The sequence below is a fragment of the Pseudophryne corroboree genome, chromosome 3 (assembly GCF_028390025.1).
Source record: "Pseudophryne corroboree isolate aPseCor3 chromosome 3, aPseCor3.hap2, whole genome shotgun sequence".
Classification (NCBI taxonomy): Eukaryota; Metazoa; Chordata; class Amphibia; order Anura; family Myobatrachidae; genus Pseudophryne; species Pseudophryne corroboree.
The window spans coordinates 629,036,661-629,052,268 of record NC_086446.1 but is presented as its reverse complement, the minus strand read 5'-3'; the positions used below and the strand labels follow the sequence as shown (position 1 = coordinate 629,052,268).

At 46.4% G+C, this 15,608-nt stretch overlaps 1 protein-coding gene across 2 annotated transcripts in view; it reads left to right on the top strand.

Annotated features, from left to right (window-relative positions):
- The window catches only part of PTEN (phosphatase and tensin homolog), a 167,462-nt gene that overhangs the window by 118,609 nt on the left and 33,245 nt on the right, over positions 1 to 15,608 (top strand). For both annotated transcript variants that reach the window (XM_063961711.1, XM_063961710.1), the window contains exon 7: positions 10,718 to 10,884. In XM_063961711.1, the coding sequence (XP_063817781.1) occupies positions 10,718 to 10,884 (167 nt within the window). The remainder of the gene's footprint in view (positions 1 to 10,717; positions 10,885 to 15,608) is intronic.

The window sequence follows — 15,608 nt, the reverse complement described above, 5'->3', positions numbered from 1 at the left end:
TCTTTCTTTCTTTCTTTCTTTCTTTCTTTCTTTCTTTCTTTCTTTCTTTCTTTCTTTCTTTCTTTCTTTCTTTCTTTCTTTCTTTCTTTCTTTCTTTCTTTCTTTCTTTCTTCTTTCTTTCTTTCTTTCTTTCTCTTTCTTTCTTCTTTCTTCTTCTTTCTCCCTCTCTCTAATATGCAAATATGGCCAGACTGACATTAGCACTAGCACACATGTCAAACTAGTTCTCGCTCTTGGATTTCTATAGGGCAGGGTGCTGATTCACTGAGGAGGGCAATTTTTTTTTATTGCGAGGGGCACGTTTTTGATATTGCACTAAAGATAAAATGGGTAGTCAGTGTGCTATTCACAGCACGTGTCCATAGCTTATATACCCTACATAAACCTAAAATAATATTTATCTTGCGTCCTAGAGGATGCTGGGGACCACATTAGTACCATGGGGTCTAGACGGGTCCACCAGGAGCCATTGGCACTTTAAGAGTTTGAGAGTGTGGGCTGGCTCCTCCCCTTTATGCCCCTCCTACCAGACCTCAGTTTAGAAAATGTGCCCGGAGGAGCCGGTCACAGCTAGGGGAACTCTACAGAGCTTCTCTAGAAAAGTTTAACTTTACAGTTTTTTATTTTACAGGGAGGTTGCTGGCAACAGCCTCCCTGCAGCGGATGACTAAGGGGGGGAGCATAGTGTCCACCCTGCGGGGTCTGAGCCACTGTGTCCGCTGACTGGACACTGAGCACCAGAGGGGTGGGATCGCTCCCCCGCCCACCGGGGATTGCTCGCCCCAGCAGCATGCCGCCAACCCCTTACAGAGCTGAAGAATTGGTGAGTGAGACACCAACCCCCCTAGCAAGCGGGGGCCCGGTGTGAAGATGGCGGCAGTGGGGAGAGAGCGCGGTATTAACTGCGCTCCTGGGAAGGCTCAGCGGTACGTGGTGAGGGGCGCCCTGGGCCAGCACTTACCCCCTACACTGGTCCAGAAGCCTGTCGGGGTCCTCGGATCTCAGCCAGTATAATCCATGAAGAGCGGGAAGACAGCGTCATTAAGGGGCTCATTAAGGGGCGGAGCTTCTCAGAGCCGACCCAGCAGCGCTTCGGCGCCATTTTCCTGCCTGCATAGCTTTGAGAAGGAGAACATGTCCCTCCACAGCAACTCCAGCTATCTGTACACGGTACCAGGGGGTTGTAGAAGGGGGGGGGGGGGGGGGGGGGGGGGAGGCTGTAATACGACTGTGTGTCCTATTAAGGTGCACAGTCAGCGCTGACGAGGGGTCTCCCTTTGGTAAAAGCGCTGTGTGGGTTGGCTGCAATCTCTGTGTCTCTCTTGCCATTCTTGGGGGGGAATCTCTGTCTGCCCTCGTGTGTGTGTTTTGAGTGTTTGGTGGTCTCCTTTAGCTATGTCCAGGGACACTGTGTCATATGCTGTAGAGCAGTGATTTTCAACCTTTTTAAACCCGTGGCACACTGAAAAAGATTTTATAATTGGCAAGGCACACCATCAGTTTTTTTTTTTTTAAATCAAATATAATATATAATTACAAATCTCAACATATATTAGCCAACACTGTAATAAAACTAATGCTTTCACCCTCACTGTAATAAAGCACATTGGCCCCCACAGTAATAAAACACATTGGTCCCTACTTTAATAAAGAACTTTGGCCACCAGAAGTAATAAAGCACATCAGTCCCTGCAGTAATAAAACACCTTGGCCCCCACATTAATTCCACACACTGCTCCCCATAGTAATTCCACTCATTGGCCTCACCTCCCCCTCCCCCTTTCCAGTAAACCTACAAACTGTCCCCCCATATTATTCCACAGTCTCCCCCCCCCCCATCAATTCCACACACAGCTCGCCACCCCTCCCCCCCAGTAATTCCACACACTCTGTAGCCTGCCCCCCCATGTAATACCACACACAGCTTGCCTCTCCCCCCCCCCCCCCCCCCAGTGATACCACACACAGCCCCCACACCAGTAATAGCACACACAGCCTGCCTCCCTCTCTTTCCTACTCCCCCCTTCCCCCGCACAGTAATTACACACACAAATAAAAACATCATTCATTTAATTTACCCTGCTGCTGTACATAAAAAAAGAGTTCTCCCTCTCAGTCTGTGGCAAGAGCAGTGACTAACGCTGAGAAGGGACGGAGACTCCGGCAGCAGCAGGCGGGTGGCAGGGCTACGTGACGTGCGTGACCTATGAGTCACGCACGTCACCATAGGTCTGCCTGCGGAAGAGGACATCGCTGGCCGAGGCAGCGAGTGATGGCAGCGGCATCCACCTCTGACAGGCGGCGGGCATTTCCGGTGGGTGATGTCAGCGGCGGGCAGCGGCACACCTGGCAACCGCTCGCGGCACACTAGTGTGCCGCGGCACAGCGGTTGAAAAACGCTGCTGTAGAGGATTTATCCTCCCAGGATGATCCCATTCCATGTAATCAGGATAGCACTGGTTTAGCACAGATACCAGCAAGGGAACCTGAGTGGTTTTCCTCTATCAAATCTTGGATTTCTCAGATTTCTGACAATGTTGCAAATAATGAATCTGCAACCCAGGTATTACAGAGCTCTATGGCCGTATGGGCGGTTTCTGGTACCTCTGGACGCTCCGCTGTATACCCCCATAAGCGTGCGCTTGTGCATGTCACACAAGACGACACGGATACCGATTCTGACACCACAGACGGTGATGGGGATGTGTTGCGGGGGTCTGCATCTCTTGCAAAGGAGATGCAATTGTTGATAGAGGCTATCAGGGATGTGTTGAATGTTAATGATGCCACACCTGAGCAGGTTGAGGAGGCCTTTTTTCACTGAAAATAAAAAAAAGCCTCGCTAACCTTCCCAGCGTCAAAGGAGTTAAATGCTATATTTGAGAAAGCATGGGAAAATCCTGAGAAAAAATTCCAGGTCCCTAAAAGGGTACTGGTGGCGTTTCTTTTCCCTGAGGATAGGAAAAAAAATGGAAAAACCCGCCGGTTGTTGACGCATCTGTGTCCAGACTCTCAAAGAAGCTGGATTTGCCTGTTCCAGGATTTACCGCCTTAAAGGAGCCGGCTGATAGAAAAATTGATAACACACTTAAATCAATGTACACTGCTTCAGGGGGCATATTACGTCCCACTATTGCTAGTGCATGGATTGCAAAGGCAATAATAAGTGGTCAGCTACCTTGCTTGAGGATTTGGATACGATGGATAGGGATGATGTGGCATTATATTTACGCAACATACATGATTCAGCAGGTTTTATGGTAGCATCCATGAAAGACCTGGGTTCCATGGCTGCTGGAATCTCTTCCATGTCTTTCAGCTCGTCGGGGACTGTGGCTGCGCCAGTGGTTGTCAGACGCGGAATCCAGAAAAAGTGGAGTCCCTACCCTATACCGGTCAGGCTCTCTTTGGGGAAGCTCTAGACGCGTGGATATCTACCGCTACAGCGTGTAAGTCTCCGTTTCTTCCCTCAGCAGCACCTGCTCCGAAGAAATTATTTTCTTCATCTGCAACGCAGTCCTTTCAGCCTAACAAGCCTAGAAAGGCCAGAACGTCCAATACCTTCTTTAGGGGGAGGGCGAGTTAGGTCCAAGAAACCTGCCGCTGCAGGTTCCCAGGAACAAAAGCCTGCATCAGGTGCGCCAAAGTCCTCTGCATGACTGTGGACCGCGTGACCTGGAGGTGGGGCCGGTGGGAGCGAGACTCAGACGCTTCAGTCACGTCTGGGTATCGTCCGGCCTGGATTCCTGGGTGATAGTTATTGTATCCCAGGGATACAGGCTGGAATTTCAAAGTCTCCCCCCTCATTGTTTTTTTAAATCATGCTTACCAACTCTGTTGGAAGACAGCACTGTACTTACAAGGTCATTGTGCCAGTACCACCTCACATGCAGAACAAAGGATACTATTCAAACATTTTCGTGGTACCGAAACCGGATGGTTCGGTCAGGCCCATTCTGAACCTATAATCATTGAACCCCTTTCTAAAGGAGTTCAAGATGGAGTCTCTCAGGCGGTGATATCAGGTCTGGAAGAGGGGGAATTCCTGGTATCCCTGGATATCAAGGATGCGTACCCTCCACATTCCGATATGGCTGCCGCATCAGGCTTATCTCCGTTTCTCATTGCTGGACTGTCATTTCCAGTTCCAAGCCCTGCCGTTCGGGCCTCTCCACAGCACCGAGGGTGTTTACCAAGGTGATGGCAGAAATGATGGTTCTCCTCCGCAAACAAGGGGTGAAAATCATTCCATATCTGGACGATCTGCTGATAAAGGCATCGTCCAAGAAGAAGCTGCTGCAGTCCATTGTTCTCACAACATGCCTCCTCAAGAGTCATGGTTGGATTCTGAACCTTCCAAAGTCACATTTGGAACCAACCCAGAGGTTTCTTTCTTTCTGGGAATGATCCTGGACACAGGAGTGCAGAAGGTGTTTCTTCCGCAGGAAAAGGCGGTGATACAGGCTATGGTCCGGGATGTCCTGAAGCCAGGCCAGGTGTCGGTTCATCAATGCATTCGCCTATTGGAATAGATGGTGGCCTCTTACGAGGCTCTCCAGTACGGGAGGTTCCACGCTCAGACCTTCCAACTTGATCTTCTGGACAAGTGGTCGGGATCTCATCTCCACATGCACCAGAGAATTCGTCTGTCGCCGAGGGCCAGGATTTCGCTCCTCTGGTGGTTGCAATTACCCTCACCTTCTGGAGGGCCGCAGGTTCGGGATTCAGGATTGGGTCCTTTTAACAACGGATGCGAGCCTTCGGGGCTGGGGTGCAGTCACTCAAGGAGTAACCTTCCAAGGATGGGGGGTCAAGCCTGGAAGCCGGCCTGCCCATCAACATCCTGTAACTAAGAGCCGTCTACAACGGTCTTCTTCAGGCGGCCCCTCATCTATGGAATTAGGCCATTCAAGTGCAGTCGGACAACGTAACAGTGGCTTACATAAACCGACAGGGCGGAACGAAGAGCACAGCGGCAATGTCAGAGGTGACAAGAATACTCCTCTGGACAGAAAAGCACGCGTTGGCGCTGTCAGCCATCTTCATTCCGGGAGTAGACAACTGAGAAGCAGACTTCCTCTGCAGACACGATCTCCATCCAGGGGAGTGGGGTCTCCATCCGGAGGTGTTCAAGGAAATAACAGACCATTGGGGATTACCCCAAATAGACATGATGGCCTCTCGTCTCAACAAGAAGCTTCAGCGTTATTGTTCCAGGTCGAGGGACCCACAGGCAGTGGCAGTGGACGCCCTGGTGTCTCCGTGGGTGTTCCAGTTGGTGTATGTGTTTCCACCACTCCCACTCATCCCAAGAATCCTAAAGCTCATAAGGAGAACAAGGGTTCAAGCGATCCTCATTGCCCAGACTGGCCAAGAAGGGCTTGGTACGCGGACCTTCTGAATCTACTGCAAGAAGAGCCGAGGCCTCTTCCTCTTCGGGAGGACCTGCTACAGCAGGGGCTGTTTGCCTATCAAGACTTACCACGGCTACGTTTTGACGGCATGGAAGTTGAGCGCCCTGATACTTGTTCGGAAGGGGCATTTCCGAAGAAGGTCATTCCTACCCTCATACAGGCTAGGAAAGGGGTAACGTCTAAACATTACTATCGTATTTGGAAGAAATATGTCTCTTGGTGTGAGTCCAAGAAGTTTCCTACAGTGGAGTTTCAACTTGGATGTTTTCTCCTCTTCCTGCAAGCAGGTGTGGATATGGGCCTGCGGTTAGGATCTGTGAAGGTCCAGATTTTGGCCATATCCATTTTCTTTCAGAAACAATTGGCTGTCCTCCCTGAGGTTCAGACTTTTTTGAAGGGAGTTCTGCACATCCAACCTCCCGTAGTATCACCTACAGCGCTTTGGGACCTTAATGTGGTGTTGCAGTTCCTCAAGTCGAATTGGTTTGAGCCTCTACAGGAGGTTGAGGTCAAATTTCTTACATGTAAGGCGGTCACGTTGTTGGCCTTAGCTTCTGCTAGATGCATGTCCGAATTGGGGGCTTTAGCCTATAAAAGCCCTTACTTGATCTTCCACGAAGATAGAGCTGAGCTTCGGGACATGTCAGCAGTTTCTTCCGAAGGTTGTGTCGGCATTTCCTATCAACCAACCTGTTGTGGTGCCAGTGGCTACTGACTCCTCAATTACATCAAAGTCCTTGGATGTTGTAAGGGCTCTGTAGATATATGTGAAGAGAACTTCTTGTCACAGAAAGTCGGACTCTGTTTGTCCTATATGATCCCAAGAACATTGGGTGTCCTGCTTCCAAGCAGACTATTTCTCGCTGGTTTCGGTTCACTATCCAGCACGCTTATTCTACGGCAGGACTGCTGTGTCCAAGATTGGTTAAGGCCCACTCTGCTCGTAAGGTGGGGTCTTCCTGGGCGGCTGCCCGGGGTGTCTCGGCTCCCGAAGAGGAAGAGGCCTCGGCTCTTGCAACTTTGCCGAGCTGCAACTTGGTCTTGGTCGAACACGTTTGGAAAGTTTTAAAAGTTCGATACTTTGGCCTCTGATGATCTGAAGTTCAGTCAATCAGTTCTGCAGTAGCCTCCGCGCTCTCCCTCCCTCCCATTCTGGGAGCTTTGGTACATCACCATGGTACTAATGTGGACCACAGCATCCTCTAGGACGTAAGAGAAAATAGGATTTTGTTTATCTACTGGTAAATCCTATTCTCGTCCGCGTAGAGGATGCTGGGCATCCGCCCAGCGCTTCGTTTTCCTGCAAATGTTTGGTTCAGTACAACTTCGTTTTACTTGAGTACTGCATTGTTACTTGGTAAGTAACGTTTAAGCAGTTGCTGAGTAGTTCAAGCTGCTTAGCTTGATGTGCCTTGTATGTGTGAGGTGGTATGAATCTCTCCACTATCTGTGTTGAATCCTCCTGTCGAAGATGTCCATCTCCTCTGGCACAGTTTCTATAGAGGGAGGAGCCAGCCCACACTCTCAAACTCTTAGTGCCAATGGCTCCTGGTGGACCAGTCTATACCCCATGGTAGTAATGTGGACCCCAGCATCCTCTATGGACTACAAGAAAAGGATTTACCAGTAGGTACCCAAAATCCTATTTTAGGGATCCCGTCCTCCATTTACAACCTTGTTCACAGTTTTGAACATTTGCAGTATTTTAACACTGCATTTCATGACTACATCACATGAAATCCCTGGTCTGTGTCTAGCAACATAACACCAGTATTATATAGCTGATATAGCCAGTGGCTCAGGAAATTGCCTTTGTGCAGTTGCCAGAACAGAAAATTCATGTTGGTTATTTGATATTAATTCTTAAAGTTTAAATTGATGTACCAGTGACTGTATTTAGATGCTCAGCCTATGTGCCCGTGTCCGGACTATCTTGGCAGGATAAAAATGAACCTAAATTCTACAAAGTACATTGAAAACATATAAATTGTTCCAGATGGCAGAACTTTAGGCATTATCAACCCCCCCCCCCCCCCCCCCAAAGCATTCTTCTTCGCTATGCGCTCTAGCAACCAGTCTCTAGCACAGGCAGCCACGGATGACAGGCACAGCTGGCAGGAGCACCAAGGGACGCAATAAGCTGCTGTGGCATTACAAGGCCACTTTGTAAGACTGAGTAAGGGGTAAAGATGGCACACACACCCACCTTATCGTAGGTGACTAAGGTTGTTGAAGCTTCTGAGACAGGTCAAATACTTCTCTACGGTCATGTCTACAACTATCCTACCGGTGCTTATATTTGTACAGACACAGTGCCAAGCAACAGCAGTCAGTAAGATAGTAAATTAAGTTCGATGGATCCTGCCTGTGGCCAAGTTGAAAATCTGTGCATGTGCGCAGCAGAATCACTCTCGGCACCACGTGACCAGCAGGTGTCAGCGAAGAACTGTGCTGGGAGGTGTGGGTGCTCTAGCCGCACTGTCCTAGTTACACTGCCTTCACAAGGGCAGGAAACATTACAGGGTGCAGAACATCGCTAAAAACAGCTTAGCGGGAATGCTAGCAAACTATGCAATTGTAGTCTTTGGTTTTAAAAGTTCTTTTCTCTTGTCATTTTCAGTTTGTCTGAAAACTTCAGTCCCTTTTTGTAGTGTCCCAATTCTGCACACCGTTGTGGTTTTATTTTCTGGCTTTTGTGCTGTGGGTTTGTAGCCTCCACCCTTCCTGTTCTGAATACCTTGGGCATTTTGGTTTTGTGTTTCTGATTAGTGTGACCTAACCGAACTCTGTACTAAGTTACCACTTCTGATTATTTGTACATATATCATCCTCTGCTGCTAGATGAAGCATTCCATCTACATAGTGAGATTTTACAGCTACAAAAAAATCCATGTTGGCTAAAGCTTTGTAGGCTTTGACTCATTAAGAGAGAAAATCTGAAGCCTGTGGTTTTCCACATTTACAAATCTTAAATAAAAAATTGCCCTGTAGATTACCTTTATTATTCGTCCCAAAACATTTAAGAAGTTAGTGTTCATTTTAGCACCCAGCATCTTTCAAAACCTGTGCAGTTCCTCTCTACTGCCATGGGTGTGACTCTGGATTGGTGCTTCTAGCACAGCACAGGTCACTCTGCATTGGTGCTTCAGCACTGAGATACAGACCAGACTGTTCTAGATGCATCACAGTGGAGAGCAACACCCCAGGCTATCCAATTGTTTTTATGGGGCTTATCACTTTTAGAGGAGTTTGGTTTAGCCATGTGATGCAGCTGGGGGGAAAGGAAGGGGGGGGGGGGGTTACGAGGTGAAATGTACAGAGCGGTACACACAGAAAGATTTGTGCTTAAAGTCTAAGTAATCTGACTAGATTGCTTAGATATTAAGCACGGATCTCCGTGTGTAGTGTGCCGGCAACAGCGATGCACGTCCCCGCGCATCGCTATCACCGGCTCTAGATTTGGCATGCATGCCAAATCTAGTGAGATCACCCATTTCACTGCTGGCTGAAATGAGCGCCCCACCTCGCTCAGCACACATCGCGCTGAGCGTCTGTGGTAGATCGCTCAACACGCATCTCCCCTGTGTGTACGGGGCTTTAGAGCCAGCAGATGATCATGCCTGAACGGAGAAACAATTGAATAGCTCTGTTTGGCACCATCTGCTGGCTGCCGTCTCCTCCAAACAATTGAGTTTCGCACTAAGAAGGCAATATTTCATACATGGATTTCATATAGAGATTTATTGCTGTTATCTCAATTTTTGAATGTACCTGTAGGTCCGTGATGGGGAACCTTTGGCACTCCAGCTGTGGTTGAACTATACATCCCAGCATGCCCTGCTACAGTTTTGCTATTGGGCCATGCTAAAACTGTAGCAGGGCATGCTGGAATGTGTAGTTCAACCGCAGCTGGAGTACCAAAGGTTCCCCATCACTGCTGTAGGTGGGCATATTGTATACTTACAGTATATGAACATACTCCAGTGTTTTTTATACGTTTTATAGAACAGTAATCTTTTTGCTGTACTTCGGTTGTAATGCCCTGCAGCGCTTGATGTTTTCTGTTTTTATTTATTTACATATGGTCCCATTTTCCTCTACTGATCAGGGTTAATTTTCTGTCTTTAAACACCAGGGGTTAAATTTACAAAGCAACACTTCTCAAAACCACTGTATTTAAAGGGCAAATAATATTAGATCCAAAACACACCTGGTCAGGGCTGCCATCAGCAATTGTGGGGCCTGGAACTAACAAAATAGGCCAGGACCCCCCTGGCCGGGATGAGGGCTGGGCAAGAGGAAAAGTGATAGGTGCACAAGGGAAAGGTGATTGATGGGGCAGTGTTAATGGAGACGCACACTGGTGACTGGAGGGGCCAGGCATGGAGACGCACACTGGTGACTGGAGGGGCCAGGCATCGAGACATACACGGTTGGTGAACAGCTGTCCCTGAGGGAGCACATGGAGACATTATATAATGTACACAGGATACTGGGGGGAGGGGGGTGAAGGATAGTGCCTGAGGGGGACATGGAGACATTATATTTTATATGTGTGTGTGCGTGCGTCCGGCTCTTGGCTGCTGGTCCGCAAGCTCTGATTGGCTCGCAACTGGCTCCTAATGTGAAATGCCGCCAGCACTGCTATATCTGCATGACTGCCTGCGCTGCAACAATCAGTTGGCTGCACCAATTTATACTGCTGCCCTTCTCTGTCAGGGCCCAGGACGCCAGACCCCGCAGTATCCCCCTGATGGTGATCCTGCACCTGGTTCTGTAGTATTGCCTCCTCAAATCCAGCATCTGACGATGTGGTGGCTTTAAAAAGTGCTTTTTAGTTATTGACCTCTAGGTATTTTCAGCATTTACCGTTAATATTTAAATGCTTTAAGCATATGTGGCGTCTGTAGTATTCACCTGGTAGTATCCCCTTGAAATGGAATTGAGTTTGATAGGTAAATAGTCTCTAGAAGTAATCATGTGTTTAGTAGTGACCAGTACGTGATATAGAAAATTTTATGCCCATGTTAAAAATAAAAAAATAAAAATAAAAGTTGGCTACTAAGCAATATCATTCTATCAGACTAATGCTGGCCATACATCAGACCAACTTTCCTTCAACCATCCAACTGACCAACTGTCCAACTTGTCTACCCAATTAAAACGCCACCCTACATACACCCTTTTTTGCATCAGTCCAGACTACTTCTTGGTTTGTGTAGACTGGTTTATACTGCATAAAATTGTGAATTGTTAAATCTGATGGTTTTTTTCTTTTTTTTTTTCTTCTCCCCCTTCTGTAGATCCCCATTTTGTCATCTATCAGCTGAAGGTTAAGATATTTACATCATCCACAGGACCCACCAGACGTGAGGAGAAATACATGTATTTTGATTTCCCGCAACCTCTTCCTGTTTGTGGGGACATAAAAGTGGAGTTTTTCCACAAGCAGAACAAGATGATGAAAAAGGTTTGTTACCGTTCTTTTCACGGAGGCTATTTTAAAACCATGCAAAGTTTGTTTTCCAGGCAACTGTTTCAAAAGTAAAATTTGTACTGATGAGCAGATTAGGGCTGATTTAAGTATATTTTTTAATCTTTTGCATTACCACTGTGAACATGAATAGGGTGACTAAACTTGGGTGAGGAGAGCTGGGGTGTAACAGCCTTTACATAATAGCTGCTGACTGTGCTGGTGAGGCTACTTAGTGCAAATGGAGCTGTGAGGTTTTACAGCTATTTTAATCAATCCATCGTTTAATGCAAGGACATAGTTAAACCACAAGGTATAGTTTCCTCCCCTTCCTCTATGGTAATTTTTCTACTTTTTACATTTCTTTTCAATATTTTACAGTTATAACTTTTCTCGCTATGGCACCATTACTTTATTAATGCTCTGTATTGCTATACTCAAACTGCATTAATACTCAATGCTTTCATACAGGAGTATGTATCCCTGTGTAGCTTGGGTAACCTGCATTCCTTATGTGCGTGCTGTGTGCCATTCCAGGGTGATTTCTGCAGTGAGTTGCTTGTCTGGCATAAATTGAGGAACTGGCCACACTGATCCCACATTTCTTTGCCAATATGGAGATGAATAGACATGGATTGCATCTGGTAGATATGTAACAGCAGAGTCTAGTGCTTGGTAGCTGTGTCACAGAATGAGTGCAGAGGAAGGTCTGACGGCCCTATGAATGTGCCAAATTGGGCTATAGTGGATATTTTTTTACGTAGTAGTGTCTATGTAGTACAATGCTACCACTTGCAACAGGGTAATGACTTTCTGGGTGAGATTCAAATGATATATCACGCCCAATTTTCTTTCTAAAATGATCTCCATTATCGCACATATTGCGCCCATAGTAATCAGGTTTAGCTGTGTAAAGGGTTGGGTGCCTCGCTACTCCGTGGGTAGAGCTGAAATAATGATACCACGCCCCTGAGGGCAGTAACAGAATGGGTGTGGAAAGGGGTGAATAGAATTGAATCCCGCCCAATGTCTAGAAGTGGTAGTAAAAATATTAAATATAAGGAGTCTCCCAAACTAAATAGGTAAACAAGAATAATTGATGCTTGGAGAGAATTATAATTGGTATACTGTAAATAAGACTTAGGGCCGTATTTATTTGGCAGTGATAATTTACTTCATAAGGAAAAGGGTGGTACCCTCAAGCTTTTATGCCCGAGCAGATTCACTTACAGACCCTTTTTCTTGTGTTGTCCATTTTCTGCTTCTACGCAGTTATCCGTAGGTTCCAGGATAAGTCCCCGAGCTGTAGATCAACACATTTGCGATAAGAGCACTTATCACAAATTTTTGTTCGAGCCTCACTCAGGCTTGTACAGAAATCCACATTTAGTGTGGCCTTCAAGCTTTTCATGGGCTGTAGTTGAATAGCCCTGGCAGACCCATTAGCTCATAGTTAATTGGCAGGGATTAAATCAGGACTCTTAATTTTAAGCAAGGAAGAATATAGCATTTTTAAGAGTGATACTAGGCCAAAAAAAAAAACCCCTGTGAGAATATTTGAAGATTATGAAGCTATAATGTCTGTTGGTAGGTATACATGAACAAATAGATACCAGTAAGATACTAATTATGTTGTCTTTTATATACAGGTATAACAGCTGTTGTACAGGGAATAGTGATCACAACAGTGGTCAGATTTGAGTATAAATGTAATGGAGCTACAAAAAGTATAAATGTTTAAAAAGGGCCAGTGTGAGTAGGTCCAGAGAAGCATTGATGTTTGTGGGTGGTCTTCAGTAAGCCGACTGTCGGGATCACGGCGCACAGTGTACCGGCGCCGGAATCCTGACAGCCGGCATACCGACACTTTTTTCTCCCTAGTGGGGGTCCAAGACCCCCCGGAGGGAGAATAAAATAGCGTAGCACGCGCCACCGTGCCCGCAGCGTGCCCGCAAGGGGCTCATTTGCGCTTGCCACGCTGTTGGTATGCCGGCGGTCAGGCTCCCGGTATACTGGTCGCCGGGAGCCTGGCCGCCGGCATACCATACTACAGCCGATGTTTGTGTACTTGTAAAGACATGAAGATCAAATGGGAAATTATCATTTAAAACCAAAAAATGTTGACATGAGTACTAAATGAAGATAAACATTCTAGGACTAAAGGCCTCCAGGTAGATGTAAAAATAAAAAAATATGTATGCATCTGAGGCACTAAAGCAGAAAAAACCAGGACGTGTACCAATTATCTAAATGGTTCAGGATGCACTGGTTAGTACCAGAGCCAGATTTACACAAAATGAGCGCACTGGTGCATGTGTGCATTATACACAGGTGCAGCAGTATATACTGCTGGAAATTCGGTGAGTTTTGATCAGAGATGAATGGAAGGGGTGGTCTTCAGTATGCCGACTGTCGGGATCTTGGCGCACACTATACTGGCGCCGGAATCCCGACAGCCGGCATACCAACACTTTTCTCCCTCGTGGGGGTCCACGACCCCCCTGGAGGGAGAATAAAATAGCGTGGCGCGTGTAGCACGCCTGCAGCGAGCCCGCAAGGGGCTCATTTGCGCTCGCCACACTGTCGGTGTGCCGGCGGTCGGGCTCCCGGCGCTGGTATGCTGGTTGCCGGCCACCGGCATACCATACTACACCCAACTGGAAAACATAGGCAGGGCAGGCACAGCCTCGCCTACCATAGACTATTTACTAGAGATGAGCGGGTTCGGTTCCTCTGAATCCGAACCCGCCCGAACTTCAGGTTTTTTACACGGGTCCGAGCAGGCTCGGATCTTCCCGCCTTGCTCGGCTAACCCGAGCGCGCCCGAACGTCATCATCACGCTGTCGGATTCTCGCGAGGCTCGGATTCTATCGCGAGACTCGGATTCTATATAAGGAGCCGCGCGTCGCCGCCATTTTCACACGTGCATTGACAGTCATAGGGAGAGGACGTGGCTGGCGTCCTCTCCGTTTAGAGAAGAGAGAGACACAGTATTTTCGGGGAGCATTATTAGGAGGAGTACTACTGTATACTACTATACTACTTGCTGAAGTGATATTTATAGATTAGATAGTGTGACTGCAAGTGTATTATCTGACTTGTGGGGGAGACACTGACAGTGGGGAGCAGTTAGAGTCTGAGAGCAGGACTCAGGAGTACATATAACGTACAGTGCACACTTTTGCTGCCAGAGTCAGTGCCACACTGCCATTGTTGTGACCACACTGACCACCAGTATAATAATATATTTTGTGATTGTCTGCTTAGGCCTCGGAGTACTAGTTGCAAGTTGCAACGTGACCTGTCCTGAAGTGACCACCAGTTTAATAATCAATCACCACCAGTTTAATATATATATATATATATATATATATATATATATATATATATATATATATATATATATATATATATAAAATTGTATATAATATATATATATAATATTGTATACCACCTACCCGTGGTTTTTTTTTTTTCATTCTTCTTTATACATACTACTATAGTAGCTTACTGTAGCAGTCTGCGGTGCTGACCTGACAGTGTCCAGCAGGTCCGTCATCAGTCATTACATAATAAATATATATAGTACCTGTCCGGCTGCAGTACTAGTGATATTATATTGATTTCATCTCATTATCAATAATTTATCATCCAGTCTAGACTCTATATTAGCAGCAGACACAGTACGTTAGTCCACGGCTGTAGCTACCTCTGTGTTGGCACTCAGCAGTCCATCCATAATTGTATACCACCTACCCGTGGTTTTTTTTTTTTCTTTCTTCTTTGTACATACTACTATAGTATAGTAGCTTACTGTAGCAGTCTGCGGTGCTGCTGAGCTGACAGTGTCCAGCAGGTCCGTCATCAGTCATCATTACCTAATAAATATATTATCTACCTGTCCGGCTGCAGTACTAGTGATATTATATATACATACATATATATATTGATTTCATCTCATTATCAATCATCCAGTCTATATTAGCAGCAGACACAGTACGTTAGTCCACGGCTGTAGCTACCTCTGTGTCGGCACTCGGCAGTCCATCCATAATTGTATACCACCTACCCGTGGTTTTATTTTTTTCTTTCTTCTTTGTACATACTACTATAGAGTATAGTAGCTTACTGTAGCAGTCTGCGGTGCTGCTGAGCTGACAGTGTCCAGCAGGTCCGTCATCAGTCATCATTACCTAATAAATATATTATCTACCTGTCCGGCTGCAGTACTAGTGATATTATATATACATACATATATATATTGATTTCATCTCATTATCAATCATCCAGTCTATATTAGCAGCAGACACAGTACGTTAGTCCACGGCTGTAGCTACCTCTGTGTCGGCACTCGGCAGTCCATCCATAATTGTATACCACCTACCCGTGGTTTTATTTTTTTCTTTCTTCTTTGTACATACTACTATAGAGTATAGTAGCTTACTGTAGCAGTCTGCGGTGCTGCTGAGCTGACAGTGTCCAGCAGGTCCGTCATCAGTCATCATTACCTAATAAATATATTATCTACCTGTCCGGCTGCAGTACTAGTGATATTATATATACATACATATATATATATTGATTTCATCTCATTATCATCCAGTCTATATTAGCAGCAGACACAGTACGGTAGTCCACGGCTGTAGCTACCTCTGTGTCGGCAGTCCATCCATAAGTATACTAGTATCCATCCATCTCCATTGTTTACCTGAGGTGCCTT